The 22,960-nt window shown below is 41.1% G+C and overlaps 2 protein-coding genes across 2 annotated transcripts in view; one reads left to right on the top strand and one right to left on the bottom strand.

Moving 5' to 3' along the window:
- Positions 1-22,960, bottom strand: part of LOC124154908 — a 203,058-nt gene that overhangs the window by 56,475 nt on the left and 123,623 nt on the right. The window lies entirely within an intron of this gene.
- LOC124155396 (vasotab-like) lies at positions 746-22,366 on the top strand. Its single transcript, XM_046529176.1, has 3 exons — positions 746-882; positions 15,077-15,271; positions 22,221-22,366. The coding sequence occupies exons 1-3, from the start codon at positions 840-842 to the stop codon at positions 22,310-22,312; spliced, it is 330 nt and encodes a 109-aa protein (XP_046385132.1). The 5' UTR covers positions 746-839; the 3' UTR covers positions 22,313-22,366.

Here is a 22,960-nt window from a genome sequence, read left to right as displayed (position 1 = left end):
AGGGGGGAAGAGGGGAGTGGAAGAAAGGGTAGGTGGAGAGGGGGGATTTGTGAACGAACATTCAAAATGCAAAATTTCCTAGATCAAAATTCCAAATCAATTACGTATTGCATAGTCAAAATGTTTAACAGGTGATGTAACTTAGGAACCATTTCTGCCGATACGTTACATGGAAGACGGAAAATGTATTCCGTTTCCTGTACTTAGAGATGGCGACAATTTAAAAAATTCTGTCGTAATATAGTATTCTCTCTGAAACTACATGATCATGTTAACAATTCGTAATTCATTTCCTCGATTAGTCTTATTAGTTTGGGTTAGAACAAATTTTCATTTGCGTGGGCAATACAGGAGAGAGAATTACGATAATAGTCACATTTGATTCTTTAAAGTGATACCCAGAAAATGAGTCAGGATAATCTTACAAGCGGCGTGGGCAGTGAGCTCCCCGCGAAAAGTGCCATGTGCTCCCTTCGCACCCGCCAAACGTGCGATGACCCTCACACGGAAAATGATTGTTGAAGGAGTCGCGTGCGCACGGAGTCCAACTCCCACCGCTCACGACCCCAACGCGCACAGTTTGTTCGGAGGGGAGGGAGTCACCAAATAAGAAAGACTCTCTCGCCCCCTCACAGCTCAATCTGCTGAGTCGCACATTTGAACTGACTCAGACGCACAGTTCCCATCGCTATTATGATTCTGGCTCGAGTCTCCCCTACTTATTGGAGGGGTGGCTTATCTTATCTATTTGGTTCGGCCGCAATAACGAAAAGCAGACGACGGGGAAGTTCAGGCAATAGTCCTCAAGACACTGGAAAGACAACATACAACCACTCACCATGAGGAAATACATGCTGAGGAAATTCATCCTGCTCCCTTTTGGTGAGTAAAAAAGAGTAACTATACTCCGTTCATTGTATCTTTGCGAATGAGCTGGTGTGAATAAAGCAAGTGGAGATGATGAGAGGGCATATGACTTTCCCTCGGCCAATCAGCAAACAGTAGACGTGGCCTCTGTGAGTTGCTCTCAGATCTCCGTCGAGTTCACATCGTGAATCTGCATGTGGAGAAGTATTACCAAACCTCACCCGTTCTCCTTGTAAGTATGCCTTCCACCAACGGTGACTCAATCATCGCGGTAGCTGACAATATCATGGGCTTCTGTGAAATGATTATTCCCAACGCCTTCCAAATGAGTAGGTACATTGTCTCGGAGCCGGGGCCAAAATACCTGTGGCCACCCATGACTCACACGTTTTCATTGACAAAGTTGGGCGGCTATGTACATTTGGCAACGTTGTGTTCGCTCCTCCTCTCTCTCTCTCTTGTTAGTACCCCTCCCCCATCAGCGAAGCCATCCGGGCTCTCGCGAATGCTCACCCGCAAACATAATTTGAATAGACTATAGTGCTGTGCGAGTCTCGTCTCGGCGGTCGAGACGAGACTAAAATATCTCGTAAAATTGTCGGGACGTGAGTCTCGCGGTACGGCGAGAGTTTCTAAAGTGTCTGCTAGACTTCTCGAGTCACCCGTCGCGACTCGCGATAAAAGCGGGAATTTCCGATGAATAATAATTCTATCAGTTAACAGTAGAGGTAACCTAGTTATCATTTACGATTACGGATTTATTCACGGGATAAAAATATTTAATTAATGAGTCAACACCTACATTCAATTTTTTGAAGCGTGTGTGAGTATGATGCGAATAGAGCACCCGACAAGAGATTTAAAAAATATTTTGAGTTAATTTTTTTCCTTTTCCTGATCTCTCAACATTTAATATTAAATTTTAATCTTGGAGGGTAGGCCTTAAATTTGAATAACAAATTTTAACGACGTTTCGGTTATTTCTAAACCATCATCATGGCTTTGAATGTAAATGAGTATTTTTATAATTTTGAAACATAAAATGTAAAGGGTTAAATATCAATTTTTCTTTTATAAAAAAGAAAAATTCTGTAGTAAATTAACAAAAAAGAAGAGCTAAAACTTTTAAACGCCTTTTTGAAAAGTTTATTGATGGTGCCTAAGTATTCATGGTAACCAGTCAATTCTGGTCAATTAAAAATAAATAAATTTGCAATTTAAATTTTTCATGTCGATCTTTTATTGCAACTATTTTTGATTTCGGAAATATATACTTTGTATTTCTTCAATTAATGTTTTCGTTAAATTTATTTCAGCATCAAATATATATGTGATCAAAATAGAGGAATAAAATAGATATGATTTTATTTTCTGCGAGGACCCGTGAGGCGAGAAGTCTCAAAGGGTCCGAGACTTCCCGTCAAGACTTCCGACCGAGACGCTAGACTCTCGTCGCGCCCCGACACTCCCGTCCCGACATTACAACGAGGCATGAAAGTCGTTTTTTACTCTGCCAGTTCTCATTATTTTTATCTCCCTTTTGTTCCCTAAAAATCGTGTTTTTTTTAATGGATACGTTAGAAATAAGCAATAGTCCCACGTTTACCGGTAAAACGAGAGTATAGTACATATGTTACAAAATAAAAATCAATTTTTATAAAAAAATGCCTTTATAAGGAACTAAATAATAAAATCAATTTGCTATGAGCTCGAAATATTCTTTAAAATGTATGCTTCACAAACATCGAACAATGTTGAGCGCATTTTCCACAATAACACTAAATCTATACGTAGCATCAATTAAAATATATATAACTGCAATTCATTGTATCTCGTATTTTCATTATGTGGTAATAACTCATTGACTTTTATAGTAGAACATGCGTCCAAAATTATTCGTTGTCTGTGAAGCATGTAATTTAGAGACCCTGTCACTCTCATTGAAAATTTGTATTATATTTTTAGTTACCTATATAACGCTGCTTTGAGTACATCGAGTTTAAAGCGACCACATCGCCATTATTTCTGCGTGGATACTATATGACCCACATCCAATCGCTCACTTATTAAAATGCTTGGGGTGAACGAGACGCCACACGAAAAAAAGTCATAGAATCGACCAACTCTAAAAATAAGTTACTCGAAATAAGAAATTCATGCGTAAACAGGCCATGAAGAATTCATGTAGAGTACACGAAAAACATTGGGCGCAGGTATATGTACTCAATGTACGCTTAACATCAGAACACAATGAAACTACGAAACACAATGAACTAGAGTTAATCACATTTTAATTATAGTTTTGTATTAATTGATATTTTACGCGTAAAATAATAATATACTGCATCTATAATTCTTAGATAATATTTAGGTACTTTAGAAATTTATTTTATTCTTTTTGGTTCCTTAGAAAAACGTTGTTTTGAAAATATCGAATTTAAAGCGATTAAAACACCAATTTTTCTGGATTTCCACTTTTCTTTTTTTTTTACTTCTGCAAGTTTTGTTAGCTAATTTTGGTCCTATAAATTTTTTCAATATCCTTTGATGTCATAATCAGTGGAATATTGAAAAATTGTTGTTCTAGCATTAAAACTTTTGTTTACATGAAAACGAGCAATGAGGAATATGACTTTTCAAAAGTTAAATTGTAAACCTTATCTTTCTTATCTTTTCATTTTTACTCTTTCCTTCCTCTTCTTTTGCTCTTTAGCTATTTCGCTTCTTCTTTTTTCCGCTGCTTTTCTTCTTTTATTTGCATAAACAAACATGTTGTCAGGCTTTGAGATTATCAGGAGTAGTCTCCTCTTTCCGGAGGCCGATTCATCGCGGGTGGATACACGTTGCACTGGAGCTGGACGGAACGCGGGTTGCCTGAGCTGACATGCTTGCTTACTGTCGTTCCGCACGCAACGGGAAACCATTCTATTCCATTAAATTATCCATACCTTTCCCTTGGATAGTCCAGAAAGTCTAAAATGCATTGTTTTTTTTTACTTGCAGGCACAATAGCGTAGTTTCCTTCATCAAAACAAAAAAAGGAAAGGCACTGAATGCGATTCGTTACCCACCATTAGTGTATTCATAATATACAAATCATTTGGTTTTAGAAATCCCTGTTTAGACGAATGGCTATGGTCCATTTTAACCTCATTTGAAAAATGGCCAGATTGGCGCCCATGCGATGCCACACCACGTGACGTCACAGGGACCTAGTTTCTGTACGAGTAGATAGGAGTTTTACATCGTCTGAGATTACCAATGCATGCATGAGGCACAAAGCTCAGGGAAACATCTCTTAATAATCACCTATTAAAATTGCCTAAGGTCGGAAAGTTTACCTCGTTTGATAGGGTATTAATAATAATCCTTATTTAAGCCAAGCGCCACCAGCTAGCAGGGTACTCTGCTACTTGCTATCAACCTGCGTCGTATCAGCGCTCAAAGCTTCGCCCCAAGGTCACCTCACTTGCGGCAGCGGGAGCCAGAACGACGTCACGCGAGCTTTTCCCAGCATTTGTACTTAGCCGTCGCGTTTTCGCGCGCTTGAAATTTTCCACTTTTCATTCAATGGCGAAAAATAGATATCGTCATTTAAAAATCCATAAGCGTAAAATACGTACTACAGGAGTAATAATCTTTCTATTTAGGCAATGAAATAACAGGATACCACCCTATTAAATTGAACAATAGGTATGGAACAGTGGAATGTCTGAGAATATTGATTGGTTCTGGGCTGGTGGACCTTATTAGCCCTCTGGTTACGTGCCTGACTGGAGATCACGTGTTTAAGCCCTTGGCTGCCATTGCGGAAAAAAATGTCATGACTTCGGCGAATTTCAGTGGAATGCGGGTTATCTCTGCTGATAATTTTTTCGTCAATTTGCACACGTCGGGCGATCATTAATTCCTTCGGATGATAAGCTATAAATTTCGTTTTTGCGGCGCCATATCTCCCTCCACCTTGGTTGGAGACCGAAGGGCGTGTTATCCCGAATTCCGCCTCGTGATAAATGAGCAAAGTGCGAGACATTTATTCTCCATGTTAGCAGTAAATTGTTAGCACTTCCAAGTAATAACATTGAATAATCATGTACAATTGACAGTTTATACATGATGTTGAATTTAAATGTCGGTTATGTCCTTCAAAATAGTATATTTTCATGTTTCGTCATTTTAGATTAGATAAGCTCATTTTATCCTTTTAAAAAAATCAATAAAAAAACTGCGGCGATTCAGGCGGATCCAATCGTTTTCATAGGTTTAAAACCTACTAGCACTTACCTACTAATGCGTTCCAGATATCATTCCAAATATAATAATGGGATTTTGAAGAGTATAGACATGAGTGAACGCATTTAAAAAATTAATATAAAGAACTAACCAAAAGAAGGAGGGAATAATAGGATATTAAATAAGTTTTTTTTGCGATGTTTTAAGAAAATTGGTTTTATCTGTCTGTCACATGTCTTGAGTTTATTTGTCTGATCACCTCGCCCTGTCTCCTCTCCAAACTTGGACATCCTTATTCAGAATAAGGCCTACTCCCATTATCCCGTCCTGTGTCCCTTCGTGGACTTGACTTTTAGATTCTCAGTAACTTTAAAAAATTCTCTCTCTCCCTTCCTTTGTACACCTATTAATCCTATTCTCTTTCTTCCTCACCATCCATACCTTCTGTCTTCCCCGTATCTCATGTAAAAGCTGCCTCTCCTCACCCACCATGTCCAGCACTTCGTCGTTACTCCTCCTCTCCGTCCATTTCACCCTCTCCATTCTTCTCCATACCCACACCTCGAATGCCTCCAATCTTATCTCATCTTCTTTCCTCAGGGTCCACGTTTCCGCACCGTAGAGCGCTACACTCCAGATCAAACTCTTCACTAACCTTTTCTTTATATTCTCGCAAAAAAATCCTCCAATCAGCTCTATACCTCCTTTGCTGACGCAATTCTCTCCCCGATGTTCTTATTGCTGTGTCCGTTTTCCTCTCGTGTGCTCCACAAATAGTTGATCCGATATTTTTATGCCGCCAATATTTTTCCATCCATGTAACCAACAATTGTGAAAATGCTCCATAAAGTACACTCAAAGAACGAGATGGAGTTATTCGAGAAGCACAGTGAAAAAAATGAAGACAGCACTAGAAAGAGATACAATGATAACATCAGATAAAAAAAGTACTTATCCATTCGCTCGATAAGTTAATGGCCGGTCATTTCACGTTTGCTTTTATTTCAGCCGACAATAGAGATCTTCACCGATAAAAATTCGTATCTTGTGCGATATCACATCAGTCACTCATGGAAATCTATATTATATACAACCCGATGTGTGACAGATACCTCACTGACCACTCATTCACGTATACAAATTCCCGACCACTTCCGGACGTGCTGGGAAAACGAAATTTTTACAGGTCGTGGAGAAAAAATATTCATTGGGGGGAAAAGTCCGAAAACTCGAAAAAGTCGATCGGTTTTCGAGATATATCGATCCGAATTAACATTGGAGCCTTATGGGACTAAAACATATTCCATTTTTTGCCTACTTAAAAATGTCACGGGAACATGAAATTTCACTGACGGAAACTAGATTTTTCGTCCGATTTTTTGATGCGAAAAATTTTGCCATATTTTATTTGAAAGTATTTTTTATAATTTTTTTAAATTTCCAATGCTTTTCTTATGGGCCTATCTTTGGATTTTTTTAAAACCAACTTATAATCGTTGTAGGAATAAGTCCCTAACGTATGAGACACTAGATTTTTTGGTTGATTTTTTGGTGTGGTCGCCTTTGCAATTTTTTGTTTAAAAGTATTTTTTTTAACAATTTAAAATTTCCAATGCTTTTCTTATGGGCTCACTTTGGGAATTTTTTTGACCAATTTGCAATAATCGTAGGACCAATTCAATTTAATGCAAGATACTAGATTTTTTTCTTAATTTTTTGGGAATATGCTTATATCCATAGATTCAACGAATTTCGAGTAATTAACGATTATGTATTACCATTGAATTTGCGACTCCTACAACGTTTGGTAACTTACAACACATCCGCCGTGAAGTTTGCATTCCCTCAACACATGATTTTAAATTTTTCGGAATTTTTCTTCGCCACTTCCCGACGACGTACGGACACCAAATTCAGGTGAGTGACGTCTTTCTCGTGCCCCTACGTGCCGCTACCCGGAGAACGCAGAATATTGAATTTAAACGGGTGACACCGTCGAAAAACCATGCTTACACTACAGCTAAAGAGCCGAAATTTTTATCGAAGGTAAACGATGCCGCGTTATACGGGACAAGCACAAAATGTCCCCCGATTACCCCCTGCGACCCCCCCAAAAAAATAAAAATTACTTACTAAGTCGTATATTTCGTGTACCATTCATCCCAATTGTATCGTTTTTATTGCTTCCGAATGGGAATTGTGTCGGCTATATTTACGCGTCATGTTCAATTATCCTGCCCCAATTACACACCCGCAGTAAAACTTCAAATTTTTAAATGTACATTTCTTAACAAAATAGTAGATAATAAAAGGGGTTCCTGGACAAGGACACATAAAACCGATTTTTTTAACCACTTCCCCATAAGGTACGGCTACGAAATTCACATTAGTTATGCCTTATTACAGCGCCTATGCACCGCTATGTGGAGAACACAGAATTGGCAATATAAATGTGAGTAATACGGGAAAATTCATTGTTCCCCTAAAGCTAGATCGCTGGAATTTTTATTGTAGGTAAACAAAGACCTTTTATGCAAGAAAACCCCTCGAAATTTCACGTGGCATCCTATTAGACCGGGGAAAAAAATTATTTTTTTTTTCTGTAAAGAGCATGTCCTTCGGTGTTTTCGCATATTTTACCAGTAATTCCCTTCTCCTATGACTCATCGCTAAGGAATTTTTTTGGATGATTGTGACCGTTGTCACTACACTCAAAACAAAAACCTGGAAACCCCCCGGACCACCTTCAAAACATCATCATAAGCTAAAATGCCACAATCACGGCTAGCATGCGTCTACATTCTGCCACATTATCCCCCGGTAGCCTTTGTAAACGATGGGGGATAGCTGGTAGTACGCATTGCTCTGTGAGGAGTGAAAACCTTGGCGGCGATGCTGCCCCCGCCCCAGGAACGACGGAACCATTCCCAAGAGTCAGAGGCGCGGAAAACCTCCGAGAACCCTCGGGCGGCAATTCCGCTCCAACACGTGGAGCAGCCGAATGGGTGTCTTACGAGGGGGGAGGGCGCCGATACCCCTTGGGTGGCAAAGCCGCCCACAGTCCAGGAACGGCGAAGCCGTTCCGAGGAGTCGACGTCTCGGGGTGACACTGGTAAGCCTCGGGCGGCGAAGCCGCCCCATCACGAGGAAGCTTACGGGGGGAGGGCGCCGATAACCCTTGAGCGGCGAAGCCGCCCACAGGCGAGGAACGGCGAAGCCGTTCCGAGGAGTCGATGGCTCGGGGAGAAACAGAGTAAAGTAAAGAGGAGTCGACTTCCCGGGGGGACACATGTAAACCTTGGGCGGCCCCATCACGAGGAGGCTTAAGGGGGGAGGACGCCGATAACCCTTGGGCGGCGAAGCCGCCCATTCACGAGGAACGGCGAAGCCGTTCCGAGGAGTCGACGGCTCGGGGGGACACAGTAAACCTCGGGCGGCGAAGCCGCCCCATCACAAGAAAGGGCGATGCCGTTCCCAGGAGTCGACGCCTCGGGGGGACTCGGATAACCCATGGGCGGCGAAGCCGCCCACAGACGAGGAACGGCGAAGCCGTTAGGAGGGGTCGACGGCTCGGAGGACACAGTAAACCTCGGGCGGCGAAGCCGCCCCATCACGTTAAGGGCGATGCCGTTCCCAGGAGTCGACGCTTCGGGGGGACTCGGGCAACCCTTGGGCGGCGAAGCTGCCCTTCCACGATGAACGGCGAAGCCATTCCGAGACACTAGTGGGTCTCCGTCACAGGGCTACCTCGATATCTGGGCGGCGAAGCCGACCCCGGGCGAGGAACGCCGAAGCCGTTCCGAGAAGTAGCGGGTGGGACGGCGAAGCCGTCCGCTGGGGGCAGCCGGCGAAGCCGGATGCGGGGGGGTTTTAGGGGGCGTAGCCCCCTAACGAGCGCGCGCAGCGCGGCGAGTCCCATCTATATACAGCCCTTGTGGTGACTGACTCATGGATACAAATTCCCGACCACTTCCAGAAGTGCTGGAGAGCTGAAATTTGGCACGCGTGCGGAGAACCCGAAATGATTCGGAGGAAAAATCCGAAAACCGGAAGTTTCCGCCACGTGTCGTCGCTAGGACGACAAAATGGCCGAAATCGCGCCTTTTCCGGGGACATTCTTTCTGTTTTTATTTTACTGCGCGCGAACCATGCGTGTTACATGTATCGTTATTGCATTTTTTGAAAGCTGATAATCGTGGTCACGTAATTATGTAATAGTATTAGTTTCTTTTTAACAAAATGGCTGCCAAAATGGCGTCTACATTTTGGTTTTTCGAAAATAATTTCATTCCTTCCGCTCCCCTCGCCTTAATTTCGAGTGTAGGATAACGAAAATGATTATTATATATGCTCCTAACATCGTCTACGAAATGTAGGCAACAATTTTCTTTCGTCGTCCTTGGTTACTCAGAAAAAAATTAAAATATACCGAAAATTACCGAAAATTACGATTTCCAAAAGATTAACACAGGATTTTGTCAATTTTAACCTGATCGATTTCTTTCAAACTTAGTATTTGCATACACGTATGCATTGACTTTCAGAAAAAATAAACATTTAATAAATTATTTAATCTTTATAACGGCAAAAAAATGAAAATGGCGGGCACTACTAATTTTTTCCGGGGAGAGATTTATTTTTTATTGTATTACTCTCGAAATATGGATGCCATAGGGACAACTTCTCTTAGATATGATAGTAAATGGATGTGATCATATAACATCATCATCTTTAAACCCCCTGAAACCCCCTACAAAATTAAAATTTGCATATAAGTAGCCTTTTCGGGTATTTTTCGCCACAATCCCGCCGCTTTTCCAACCCTTACCACTCATCGCTACGGAATTGATATGGGCGATTGATGACCATTGGCAGTACAAACCTATAAACCCCCAGTAAACCCTCCTACACCCCAAAAAAATAAAATTTTTCACATAAGTCTACTTTTTGGGTACATTTCGTGACTACTCCACCGCTGGTTCTTACCCCAACGACTCATCCCTACGTAATTTCTGTGAACGGATGGTGACCGCAGGGAGTACACACATAAACCCCCGGTATCCCCGTGAAATCCCCCCAAATATTAAATGTGCCATTAAGTCTCCTATTTGGGAACTTCTCGCAAACATTACGCCGCACTACCCGTCCCCTCTAAGCTCTAGATCCGGAATATTTGGTGAGGGCGAGCCACCGTAAACCATACGGGAAAAAATATCAGAAAACCCCCGATCACCTCTTGGAACCTCGCCGAAAAAAAAAATTTTAATGTCGCCTTTCCGAGTACTTTGTTACAATGCTTAGCCGGTGCCCCTTCTACTTATTAAAACCCCCGATAACCCCGTGAAACATCCCAAAACAATTCTCTAATAAGTAGCCTCTCCGGGTAAAGGAATCGTCAGCACTCCGCCACTGTTGCGGACCCCTAGGACTTATCGGCACGGAATTTATAAGGACGATTTGTTTCGTTCAACATAAGTATAAAGCCCCCGGTATTCCGTTGGAACCCCCCGCAAAAAAAATGAAAAACTTGCCATTAAGTGTTCTTTTATGGGTACTTGTCGCCACTATTACGCCGCATTACACTACCCTTTACAATCATCGCTACATGATCACTGTGGACGATCGGTGACCGCATGTATAACACATTAATACCCCCCAATCCCCCTGGGCACCCCTCTCGGTGGAGAAGACCATGTATTACGACTAAGCGGAGCAGCCGCGGGGGGCTCCTCATTCCCAAGGCGGTGAAGCCGCCCCACAACGAGCTTAAGTAACCCTCGGGCGGCAAAGCCGCCCCGACGTTCAAGCGGCGCAGCCGCTGTGGGCTCCCTCCACCCCTGGGCGGCAAAGCCGCCCCTTAAACGAATAACGGTGAAACAGTTCCGAAATGCCCTTGCCCTCTGGGCGGCTATGCCGACCCCAGCCGAGGAACGGCGAAGACGTTCTGAGAATTAAGCGGGGTAGCCCCGGCGGGGCACACTTAACCCCTGGGCGGCGAAGCCGCCTCTCAACGAGGAACGGCTTCGCCGAGGCCGCTTCCCTACCCCCTGGCCGGCGAAGCCGGCCCCTAGCCTTTTCTGGTGAGATTATTCAAACTAAAATTCTTCAAACGACCACAAATGTAAACGGCGAAGCCGGAACCGGGGTTTTTAAGGGGCGGAGCCCCTTAACGAGCGCGCGGAGCGTGCGAGTATGAAATATAGATTACAACAACAAAGGATTGGATATAGGGTTAGTATCTATCAAATTTCAACAGATACACTTGCGCTGACCTCGATCGTTAATTTATCACTAATAATAATAACTAAATAGTAACATTAATAAAAAAGCATTATAAAATTGATATAATGTATAAAAACACCACGCCAAAACAGTGATAGTTGTTACTAAGGACAAACGTCTTAGTATTTAAGGAACAGAATGTCTCAAAATAAATCATTTATAAAAAAATTACGAATTTGCGTCTTGACAAACTACATGTTAATCATCAACCACCATTTCGATTTTGAAAATACCAAAATATAAAGCCTCAGAGTTTAATTGACCAGAAATATCAGTTGAGGAAATAGAATAGAATCCAGAATAAAATTTAACCAGAGATATGTCACATTTAATTTAAGTAAAATTTATCTTAAAGCAATGAATGAAAATCGTTAAAAAAAACATGTAGTTCGATAGTTGTTCGTAACCACAAAAAACTCTTTATGTGAAAAGTATGTGTCAGAATTCGATGTTCTTTTCTGCGAAATTACACATAGATTTCTTTTCTTTAGTTATTTTTTACAATCTAAATCATTTTTCTAGATGATCCTAACCTTTTAAAATTGATGTCTCGAAACATTTTTAACATATTTTCATTCTAGAATATATTCCAAATCCAATCATAATATTGAAAAAATAAGTTTCTTAAACGTACCTTACGTTTTTTTACTTAATATAACAATAAGAGAATGATACTCCAAGAAATAGTATCCACGTGTAAGTGTCAGTTTGAGGCCTAACTTAAAGAGATCTTGTCGCATTCATCGTGAAAGATAGCATGGTTTTCATGCTATTCCTCCAGAGTGAGCACTATTAGTTTGCAAGCAATGTGAATAAAAGGCTCACTCTAAATAAATCGCCGCGATGCGGACATTTTTGGAAACAGATTGAGAAGCGCCAAGTGGCGAGAACGGAAACCAAGTGCCAACGGGACGACCGCCTCTGTTTGCGTAACATCAAGTAAATACAGGTGGCGCGGTCATCTCTCGATGCGTATTTGGCCATGTTGCTCTAAATATAATGGTGGTCGCTTAGCAGTAATCAAGCATTTAGGATATTTACGATTGAGTTTCTTTTTGTGTAATTGATAGAATTTTAACACTCAGAGGTATTTGTTGCGACGCAGGGTAACGGGCGAGCAGGGGAAAGAATGAAAAGAATACGTTTATGTTAGCTCTCTGCAATTAAGTACAAAATAACTACGGGATGAAATTATTATTATTATTATTATTTAAGTGAACAGAATTTCCAATTACACCTTTAGGAGCAGTCCCCTCTAAAAAATAACAACGGCGTACCCCCAGGAAACCATATTGTTTCAGCTGAGTCAGTGACTGTTTGTTCATAGATTTACTCACTCTGTTCCAATAAGGTTAGATTTATTTCTAATTTGGCACACATTAAACTTATTTTCAAGATAGCCACCAAACGCTATTCCCACTGCAAGATTAAAGCCTTGTATTGTCCTTATTCTGTGCCACATTTACAAATACGAGCTAAGCCAAGCACAGCGCCCACACTAAAGGACGCTATACACGGTTAGTGATCATGCGAATGATGATGCTGAATGATTATGCAATCATTCACGGAATCATGCGCATGACGGTTCATTCGCAAAATTTTCCGCTATATACGTCGGCGAATGATTTCATTCGCACGATCATTCACTTTGCATGATCAATCAGCGTTGATAGCGGCCTGAAGTGCTTCTCTATGGAATCATTCGGTGCGCACGTATGTTTCAGAGAGATAGGATATACGATGAGACAAGACCGATAGGATAGGAGCTCCTGAGGCCGATGAGTCGCTTAGTCGCCATAACTACGCATAAACAAAATCGAGGAGCAAACAAAATGTTTATCGCGAAGTTTTAATCTCATCAATCAATCGATGAGAATAATATATCTATAAATACCTTGAAAATCACTCGCCTTTTTCGCATAAACATTGAATCTCACATTTTTATGGAGACGCATTACATTTGCTCAGCTGGTCATTTGTCAACACGAATTTCACGGGATTATGGACTTGAATATTATGGTCTGTGTTGAATTATTCAGATGCGTGCTGCGATCCGTTCACTACCAACATTTGGAATGTAGCATTTTCACTTTGAGGACAGCTATTCGCTCTCAAACACATGGAAGAGACTCTTACCCACGGACCAATCAGAACGCACCTAGCCCAAACCAAGGCCTATATAAGACGGGCAAAAAAACCTGCATCCGATACTTCGTACCTGAAGACGCTAGCTGCAACGCCGGCGAAACTGTCGTCTTGAAGATGAATCGACACGAAGGTCAACCCGGAAACCTTGCTACGCATGCTAACATGACTGACTTATCAAAACTTCCAGCGCATAAGTTGTAGCAAAAACTTTCCACAGTACTCACAAAATATTTCATGTAACTATGCTCGTTAGTATTTAGTTAATTGACGCAGGGGCGGATGCATATGGGGGGCGAAGAGGGCGCCCCCCCCTTGCGGTGCCGCCCGCATTCTCTAACATTGCAGAACCGCAATTGTAGCTATTGTGTGTTACATAAGATGGCATTGCCTTGAATAAGTGTATCATTAGTTTAAATAAAACTGGCTTAAAATTTGCATTCGACTTATTTTTCATTAAGCTAAAAGTAAAGGCAGCAGCTCATGATATATTTTGGTCTTTCCCCCCCCTTGGAGTTTTTTCTGTATCCGCTGTTGAATAAATGTAAATGTAAAAATTCATTGTTTTCCGTCAATGTACTTAATTTTCAACTGTAATGCCTTTGAAGTGCAAGGTTTTCGGCTTCACCTTGATGAACCATGATATGTGCAAATAAAAATCACTTTGTCCGTTCCACAGTGGTTATACACAACATGTGACAACATCCACGATGTTTTCCATACTTGTATCGATGCAAGACTGTCCTTCATGGCAATGTAAGTATCAAAACCATGGTAGATAACATTGCAATAACTTGATAATGATGCAAATACGCATCAAAAGCGTGGTGGGCGTCCGTAAAAATAAAATGTGTAACTTAAGAAGTGATTTTTATTTCCCTCGTGGTGTTACGAGGTTTCCCCTAAATTTTTTTTAATTGCGTAAATCGAAAGATTATTACTCCTGAATTACGCATTTAACGCTTTTAGATTTTTAGATGACGATATCTATTTTTCGCCATTAAATACTGGAAAAGCCCTTGTGACGTCATTCTGGTTCCCGCTGCCGCCGTGTGACGCCACCTTGGTGCAAGGCTATGAGCGCCGATACGATGCAGCCTGTTAGCAGGTAGAGCTTGGCTTAAATAAGGATTATTAATACCCTATCAAACGAAGGAAATTTTCCGACAATAGGCAATTTTAATTAGTGATTATCAAGAGATGTTTCCCTGTGCTCTGTGCCTCATGCATGCATTGGTAATCTCAGACGATGTAAAACTCCTATCTACTCGTATAGAAACTAAGTCCCTGTGACGTCACGTGGAGTGGCATCGCATGGGCGCCAATCTGGCCTTTTTCAAATGAGGATACAATTGACCATTAAAATTCGTCTAAACAGGGATTTCAAAAATCCAAATAATTTGTATATTATGAATACACTAATGGTGGGTAACGAATCGCAATCAATGCCTTTCGTTTTCTTTGATGACCCTATCGCTCTCCAAAGTCGGCTGTCTGAGACATGTCCAAATCGGATGCCTGAAGAAGTGCTCCTTTTCTTGTCTTGCAGCGCTGGTGCTGATGGCGTTGGTGCTGTTGGTGCGTGGAGATGAGGCTGTTGAGACGCCGAGTGCGGGAAAGCCCAAGTGCAGCGGTCGCTGCTTCCGGAACTACAGGCCGGTGTGCGGGTCCAACGGCCGAGAGAGCCGCACCTTCCCCAACCAGTGCGTCCTGAACTACCACAACTGCCTAAACCCAGACACAGGTGCGGCTAATCTCCACTGCATTCAGGGCAATCCACCGATTCGATCGATGGATTTTTCTTCCTCATAGGAAAATCCACTAGGATTGGTAGAAAATTAATTGCGTATGCTTGGTTTCGTTATTTAGTGGGGACCTTTTCGCTTCTTTAGCATTGGGGTGTTTTTCCCTCGTCCCGTCCCTTTCCTTTCCCAGAGTCGTCGACGGGCTCCTATCGCGGCGGCGCACAGTGGTCCCAAATCGAAAAAAGCTGGCCAAAATTAATAACGTCGTAATTTTACCTAAAACAGCAACAGACGTGGATGTCCCTTACTGATTTTGATCGTCTGAATCTGATTTTGGCATTATTTTTACGATATCTCTTCATTTTAGCATTTTTTGGGCTGTTATTTTTTAAACAATTTTTAGAAAATCTCGATATAGATGTCACTACGATTGGCGATAACTTGGTGTTCATGGAGAGCTTAAAATAGATTAATTTTAAGGTAAAAGATGTATCGATTTTTGTTAAAACCTATTATAGAATTTACGACATGAAATTGGTGAGATTCGAACCCGCGACCATCAGCATAGTCGGTGAGATACCAAAATCGAAAAAAATACACTCACTCAATTTTGGCTTCCATGTATTTGATAAGTCACATAAGATGAAATAGAATGACTGATATTAAGAACATTGAGGAAAATAATGTTCTAATTGCAATAAAATCGCTTTCATGTATCACAAAAAACGAATTTTAAAAGAATCGTCGTCCGATGTCACCCTATCGGACTCATTGTCGCTCTGCGAATCACTTAAAATTAGATAATTTTCACCAAACTTAATAGGCTGACATCGTTTTTTTGTAACTACTGATGTAATTAAAATGTACCATTCAGATATTTAAAGGAGTCTTCGAAAGATATCTTCATAATTTAACATTCTTGGGTATTTTCTTGTACAATGCTCTCGGAATTTCCTCATGTCTATGTTCCTGATCTCCAATGCTTCCTCCGTTAAAAGTTCAATTGTAAGAAAGGATTCTTTGGAAATTGCTGTTCCATGTATCAGCACTTTATGTACCATAAGCAGAGTATACTAATACCAACCATAATTGATGCACAGCTCAGCTATTTCAATGCAATACTGGCTGAAGGCTTCATTATTTATCTCATAGCCGCAGGATAGAGATTTTAATATCACTGTAAGTCTATGGACATAGTCTTTCATCGATACTGTCGTGAAAATTGCAAATCACATTAATAATTACATTTCATACACATAAAGCATTTGTTCGTAGATTTTTCAAAATTATGGAAACGGGTCCAATATTTCTTATTCATTGATTATAATTTTATATTTACACGTAATTTCATCTTGTCTGAAATGAAATCCTGAATTAAAACTCCACTTTTAAAAATATGATGATTGAGATTAATGAGTGATTATTTTTATACACTGCATATATTCGCCGTCTGTGCACACACGTTAATCATTTGCACTCACTAGATGCGAGAGGGAGATATTGATATACTTCTGGAGGGAATTTCATTTCCTTCTGCAACCAGCTTTTGAACGTCTCTTTGAAATGCTCATCTGTCCTCGACCTTTGATTCCACTTTCTCAGGTATTTCGAGAAAACATTCTTCGCACAAAACGCGTCAGAATATTTTTTGCGTGCTTGATTTCATTCAGTCGAAATCTTGTTTTCAAATATTCCTTCTTCTTCGCTTATTAATATTCTTTTCTCTCTGTGATTTTATTGTACACCGCAAGGTACGAAAAAATTTGCGGCACCCATAATTCAAATTTAACAGGTGTATTTACGGCTGATAGGATGAATGTGATTTCTAAAAGTTGTCTATTTTTAACCAATAATAAACCGGAAATTATGAGTTGACATTGAATAAAAGATATACAAGCTTATATAGACTTGCCTCTGAGTTTCCGGCGTGTCCTGAAATTTGAATGCCAAACATTGGCAAACCAAGTGCTTTAATTATCTGGACAGGAGAAGTTTCTCGAGTTAGCCGTGTTAACGCAGTTCGGAGCACAGCACTTGTTCACTAAGAAAATCATTATGTAAAACTGAGTGGGAAATATTCACCACATCGATGCAATGGTTATGGTGAAGGAGGCCGTCATCCTCATTCCGTTATTATATGAGAAAAAAAAGCACTTGCAAGATGCACGCACCCTTGGTGGGTTTAGATGAATTTTTCCCTCCGAATTCAATTCTATCTACGTCTATGGGCTGTTGAAATGATCCTATGAACAATTCTTGGCATTAGGGAGCATTTATTTCTCTTATCGCCAATTCCTTATTTCGGAATAACGTGCTGACAACGCTGCACGGCATATAAGGGATCTCTTCTCTATAAAAATATGAGGAAAGTTTTACAAATAAAAGCATCTTGTGGTTACTGTAAGGTTCTCGCATAGTGACTTAAGTAGGTAGTCGCTTTTGATCACTCATAATGTTTCTCATTAAGAGCATGAAAACCGGCCCTCATTGGTTTCATGAATATTTGAAGGTGAGTGCACAAACAAGGAGTGTGCATACGATAGGCGTGAAGCAGTTGATGTATGTAATCGTACAGGATGTAGAATTATGCTAAGTATACACCATGCAAGTTTGACCACCGATACAGGATTATTTGAACGATAATGCCACTGTCTCCCGCCGGCCGCCGGCCAGCCGCCCTCAGCGGAGCGGTGCACCGCTCAACTTAAAACCCTCTAGATGTCGGATAGGCAAGTATAGGCAAGATTTTTTTTCTCCATATTGTTGTATATACTCTTCCTAAAGATTCTGCATAGGAATCTTCGAGGGGCACGGATGGGCACAAAACTATATCGACACATTTGACTAAAAATAGGCTCAAAAACAGCTAACATTATAAATAATGAAATATTGTTATAATAAATTCTGAAGAGAACATAAAATACTATAATATTGTAAACAAATATATAAACTTACCGTATTAAAATTGACAAATGAATCCCTTGAAATTAAAATAGTAATTTATTAAGTTGAATCACCCTAAATTCGACTATTTCTACGCCTCGGGCGTTTTAGGCTGAACATGCCCATTTTTGACGGGTTACACAGGTCAACATAATAATCACACAGACCTATCAGGTACGAAATATTATAGGCCATATCCCATAAAATCCGAATACATAATTCAAAACTTCCTCGTAAAAAGTCGAAAAAATGACTTTTGGCCAGCTTTTTTCGATTTGGGACCACTGTGCGGCGCCTCTTTCCTTTTTCCTACCTCTCCAGCCCCTCCCCGGGTGATCTGACGTATAAGCCACGGGCTTGGTTTCCGGCCCCGGTGCGTTGTACCCTTAAGAGGGTTCACCTAGAACCCTCACAGTCTCTGCATTCAGGGCAAGCTCCCAGGAAAAACTGTTGAGAACTAAAGAGTCGTTTTCCGAAGGAGATTTGTTTTTGGGCTTCCGTTCGGGTGATGTCAAACGAATTATGCTGGAATCCACCAGAGACTCAAAAGAGGCTGAGCGCTTGGCTAAGATTGTTTAAGCAATTGGAAATAGATATCTTTCAGAGGAACGCGGAGAGCATCACATTAGAATCCCACTACATTTCCAGGTCCGACAGAAAGGATGAATTCAGAGAGATATTTTACCGAAACGATTAGTTCCCCCCCACAACAATTAAGAACTTTAATAAACGCTAGGCGGAAAGTCGTATGCCCATTACATTTTTCTTTTACAACGCCTGTTGCCCTAACAACTCCCGCCACACGTCTGCTGATGCGGATATGTGGAAGTGCTGATTTTATATGATCCACGCCGACAACGTCTAAACCGGGAAAAGTTACTCTTCGCTTTGAGGACTTGTTCTTTCGGCGCTGTGAGTCTGCCCTTGCAGATGAGCGATGCAGTCGTTCTGCCAGGTTCCGCCCTACGCCGAGGTAGAGATCTACATTTACAACATCTACATCCACAAAATACCATGCGAGCCACCTCCAGGGTATTTGGCAGGGGGTGATCAATCACCAGCATGCAATTGGACTCACACATGCACACCACACGGTCCAAAAAACGTCACGCATATTAAAAAAGTGCAGAATCACATGCTGTCAATGATGCAGATCAAGAGAGAGCTTAGCGTTTTGCTGTGAAAGAGCAATTCAGAGTGACGATTCTACATCAGAACAAAGCCTGAAGACGTGGCTCATATGAACCAGCAAATCAGTCGGCTGAAAACGATTTTCCTTTGTTGAGAAGGGCCCCAAAGCGGTTTAGAGGAGCTCAGTGCATTCCATCAGACACGAAAACATGTTTTGAATTCGTGAAAATATTTCGAACGGTGTCCCGCGGGTGACGTATTCACAGGCAAACGTTTGCGTGGTCCACGGATGGATTTTCATTGATTGACCCAGATTTTGACCCAAATTATGTCATTGTCATGGAGGAACTGGGCAGTCACACAGCACAAAGATATCCAATCGACATCCAGTGGATATCCAATTTCGTAACCATGATATCCATTAGATATTCATACGTATATCCACTGGATACCCAAATGTCCTCTATCTGGATATACCATGGATATACATTAAGCATCCAATGGATATCTAATGAATATCCATCGAGAATTCTGTGGATATTTAGTGGATGTCCAGTGGATACCCAAATATCCATTATCTGGGCATCAAGTATACATGATACGAACTGATTCATACAAATGTTTTTGGATGTGGAGGCAGGGTTAGAAAATGGGCTGAAAGAAGTCCTGCTCGAATCTCTCGTGGAAAAATAGCTGACGACGCATTTCCGGGGTTTGAAGTCGAAGAGACAGGGCGCAGTGGTGGGTGGGAGTGGGAAGGGTGCAAAAGGTCAAGCAAACACCATTGTTTGGACATGCCGTGAACATTCCAAAATACTCCAAAATGTCCATCCTTTACCCTTTGAGCTGTTTGTGGAGCACATTATAATCAGACTTAAGCTTAGAGTCCGGCAAACACTCAGCTCACATCAGGCACATTGAAAATGGCATACCACGTTTCTGAAACCTATATCGACTATCAAAACAATTCCGTGGATCACACAGATGTTTCTGATTCAATGCGTTACCTGTTACGAGGTCCATCAAATATCGCCATCTTATCCTGATTTGAATAGTTTCACACGCGAGAGGACCACCATGGCATGATCTCTCATTTTCTCTCATGCATGCAATCTCATTTTTAAAAATTAAGAATCAATAAAAGGTAAAAAAAACTCAGCGAGCCAATATTTTCGACCACGGGAAATTTTATAATTATATATTTGCTGATATCACAATATCTCCATTAGTACTTCTTTCTCATTCGAATATTTTGGGCACAGGCAGGGGAGGCCCATGCAAAGGCGCATGTACCACAGGAAAGCGTAGAAAAAAATGTACTAAACTTCCTCTAAAATACTTTTAAAAAAGGCACCGATTATCCGTGGGGCAATCCTTATGCCATGAGGGCAAAAAGTATAAGATGAATTTCTTTAAAGATAGTCTTGATAATCATTTCAGATATAGCTGCCTACTCATGCATATGATGTGCAGTTCTCGTGTGACCATCCTTAGGACTGGCTAAACTATGTCCAGTCTTCCATAATCGGCTCTCTGTTTTTTCAGTACACACCAAGCAAAAGAAATCTTCTACGGAATTTCTATTCTTAGATTTCTCTGCCTTCTTAGAACTGCCGGGTTCTGAAAATTCAGTTATATCTGTCTTTTTGTTTTTTTTTAATTTACCATATTTTTAAGACTGCTTAGCTTTAACAGAACAGAATGGACGCAAACCCCAATGGACGCCAATATCAGAGATATTGGCGTCCATTGGGGTTTGTTTTGGGAGCGACCATTGTTGGTATGGGTTCGATTAGCAGTGGTATGAATGTCGCCAAAGGCGCTGCTGTTGACCGTCCTTCTATTTGCCCTAAAGATAATTGGTGCAAAAAATATGTAAAATCCTATGCGAAAATCTTAAGACAACCGCAACCGGCTGCTTTGAAGAATCAAATAATAGTGGTCAGTGGAACCTTTCTGCACTGCTCACAACTCCCAGTTGGCTTCTGCTTTCAATTGAAAAAATTATTGTTGGTGGTATTTGTGCTGCTCTTCACGCCTATTTGTCCATGGTATATATGGTAGTCATTTCAAAGTTCTGTTTCTCCTCCAAAAAGAGTACCTATCTGTTTTTCCCGAAACTACAACATTAGAAAGATGCTTAAAACTTTCAGATATCTTTTGCGGTCAGTGGAATACTACAGTCACAAATTAAACTAAAAGAAACCCGCCATCGAACAAATAGAAAGTATGATTGATCACTAGACAATTAGTGCAAAAAATACGTGCAAACAATAGCGAAAATCATAAAAAAACAGCAGAAATCACTTAATATTATTATTAATTATTCATTTTAACGGCATATTCGCGTCTGCATTGTTTTCTTTTAATTGTTATGTCGTCGCCAAACCGATCAGCTGATCCGTCCCACGCGCATCGTGACGCCATCTATTAGCGAAGAGTGAAAAAACCGCTCAATCTTTTTATTGGTCTCCGAATTACATTCTTCACTTCAAGTATCAGGGCATGATTATCCATAAAACATTCTCTCACTGATAATGTTTTCTTAACATTGAATAGAGTCCTATACACTTAAAAGGCCCTGAGAGTACCCTGTTTGAGGTAGGCTTTAATTAAATACAACCTTGAGAATATATTATTTTTTACTCAACAAGCAACAGGAGGAATTCGTTAGATGGCCTTCATTTTGTCAAAATCATACGCAAAGATTCACTGAAGTCCAGATTCGCACATCAAATAAAATAGTCAACAGCACAACCCTCTTGAATTTTCTTTGGGCGTGGGACTAAAGGCTTGAGTCAATCACATCTTCTCATGTGCAATGCTTTTTTTTTATCTCTGTTTCCCGACTCGGCCACGGCGCGGCGCCCACAGCGTTCACGGACCAGAGGCCTGGAGCATGCCCGAGGGAGGAGGTAGGAGACACGCAACAGCAGCAGCACCAATCCTCCGAAGAGACGTCTTAAAGCAAACTACTGTCTTCAAGTGTACACGTGTAAAATAAATGGTTCTTACAAGTACTGTTTGAGACGTCATTTGGAGGTGTTGCATGATCCTTGTAAAGAGTCGCGAGGTAGGACCGTGAGACTAAAGATCAAATTGGGTCAGGGGCGCAACTAGGATTCAAGGCTAGGGGGGGTTTTAGGCGCAGTTAATACTTTAGGGTGTTTGGGGTATTGCATACCCGCCAGGGTAAGTGGGAGTTGCGAGGGCCCTCCACCAGAAAAATTTTAAGAATAATGGTTCAAAATGACTAGTTTTACCGCTTTATGAGAGATATTTGATTAATCCTAACACTATTCTATCATTAATATTAATCCATTAAGTAAAATGCATTAAACTTAAAAATTTCTCTGAGCTCTGGGGGGGGGGGGTTTATCCCCCAAAACCCCCACCTCGCTGCGCCACTGAATTGGGTGGTCACACAATAGTAGTTGGACCAATCTAAATATTTGGGCAGAACGCTAGAGGAAAACGGATACAGTAGTAAGGACATTAAGAGGAGAATTCCATTAGCAAAGGAGGCGTTCATGAACAGGAAGGAGCTTCTGAGAGGATCGTAATGTAAGATTTCAAAGATAAGGTTAGCGAAGAGTTTGATCTGGAGTGTAGCT

Source organism: Ischnura elegans, chromosome 3 (genome assembly GCF_921293095.1).
Source record: "Ischnura elegans chromosome 3, ioIscEleg1.1, whole genome shotgun sequence".
In the NCBI taxonomy this organism is placed as follows: domain Eukaryota; kingdom Metazoa; phylum Arthropoda; class Insecta; order Odonata; family Coenagrionidae; genus Ischnura; species Ischnura elegans.
The sequence above is the reverse complement of the archived record's forward strand: the minus strand, read 5'-3'. Positions and strand labels throughout refer to the sequence as shown.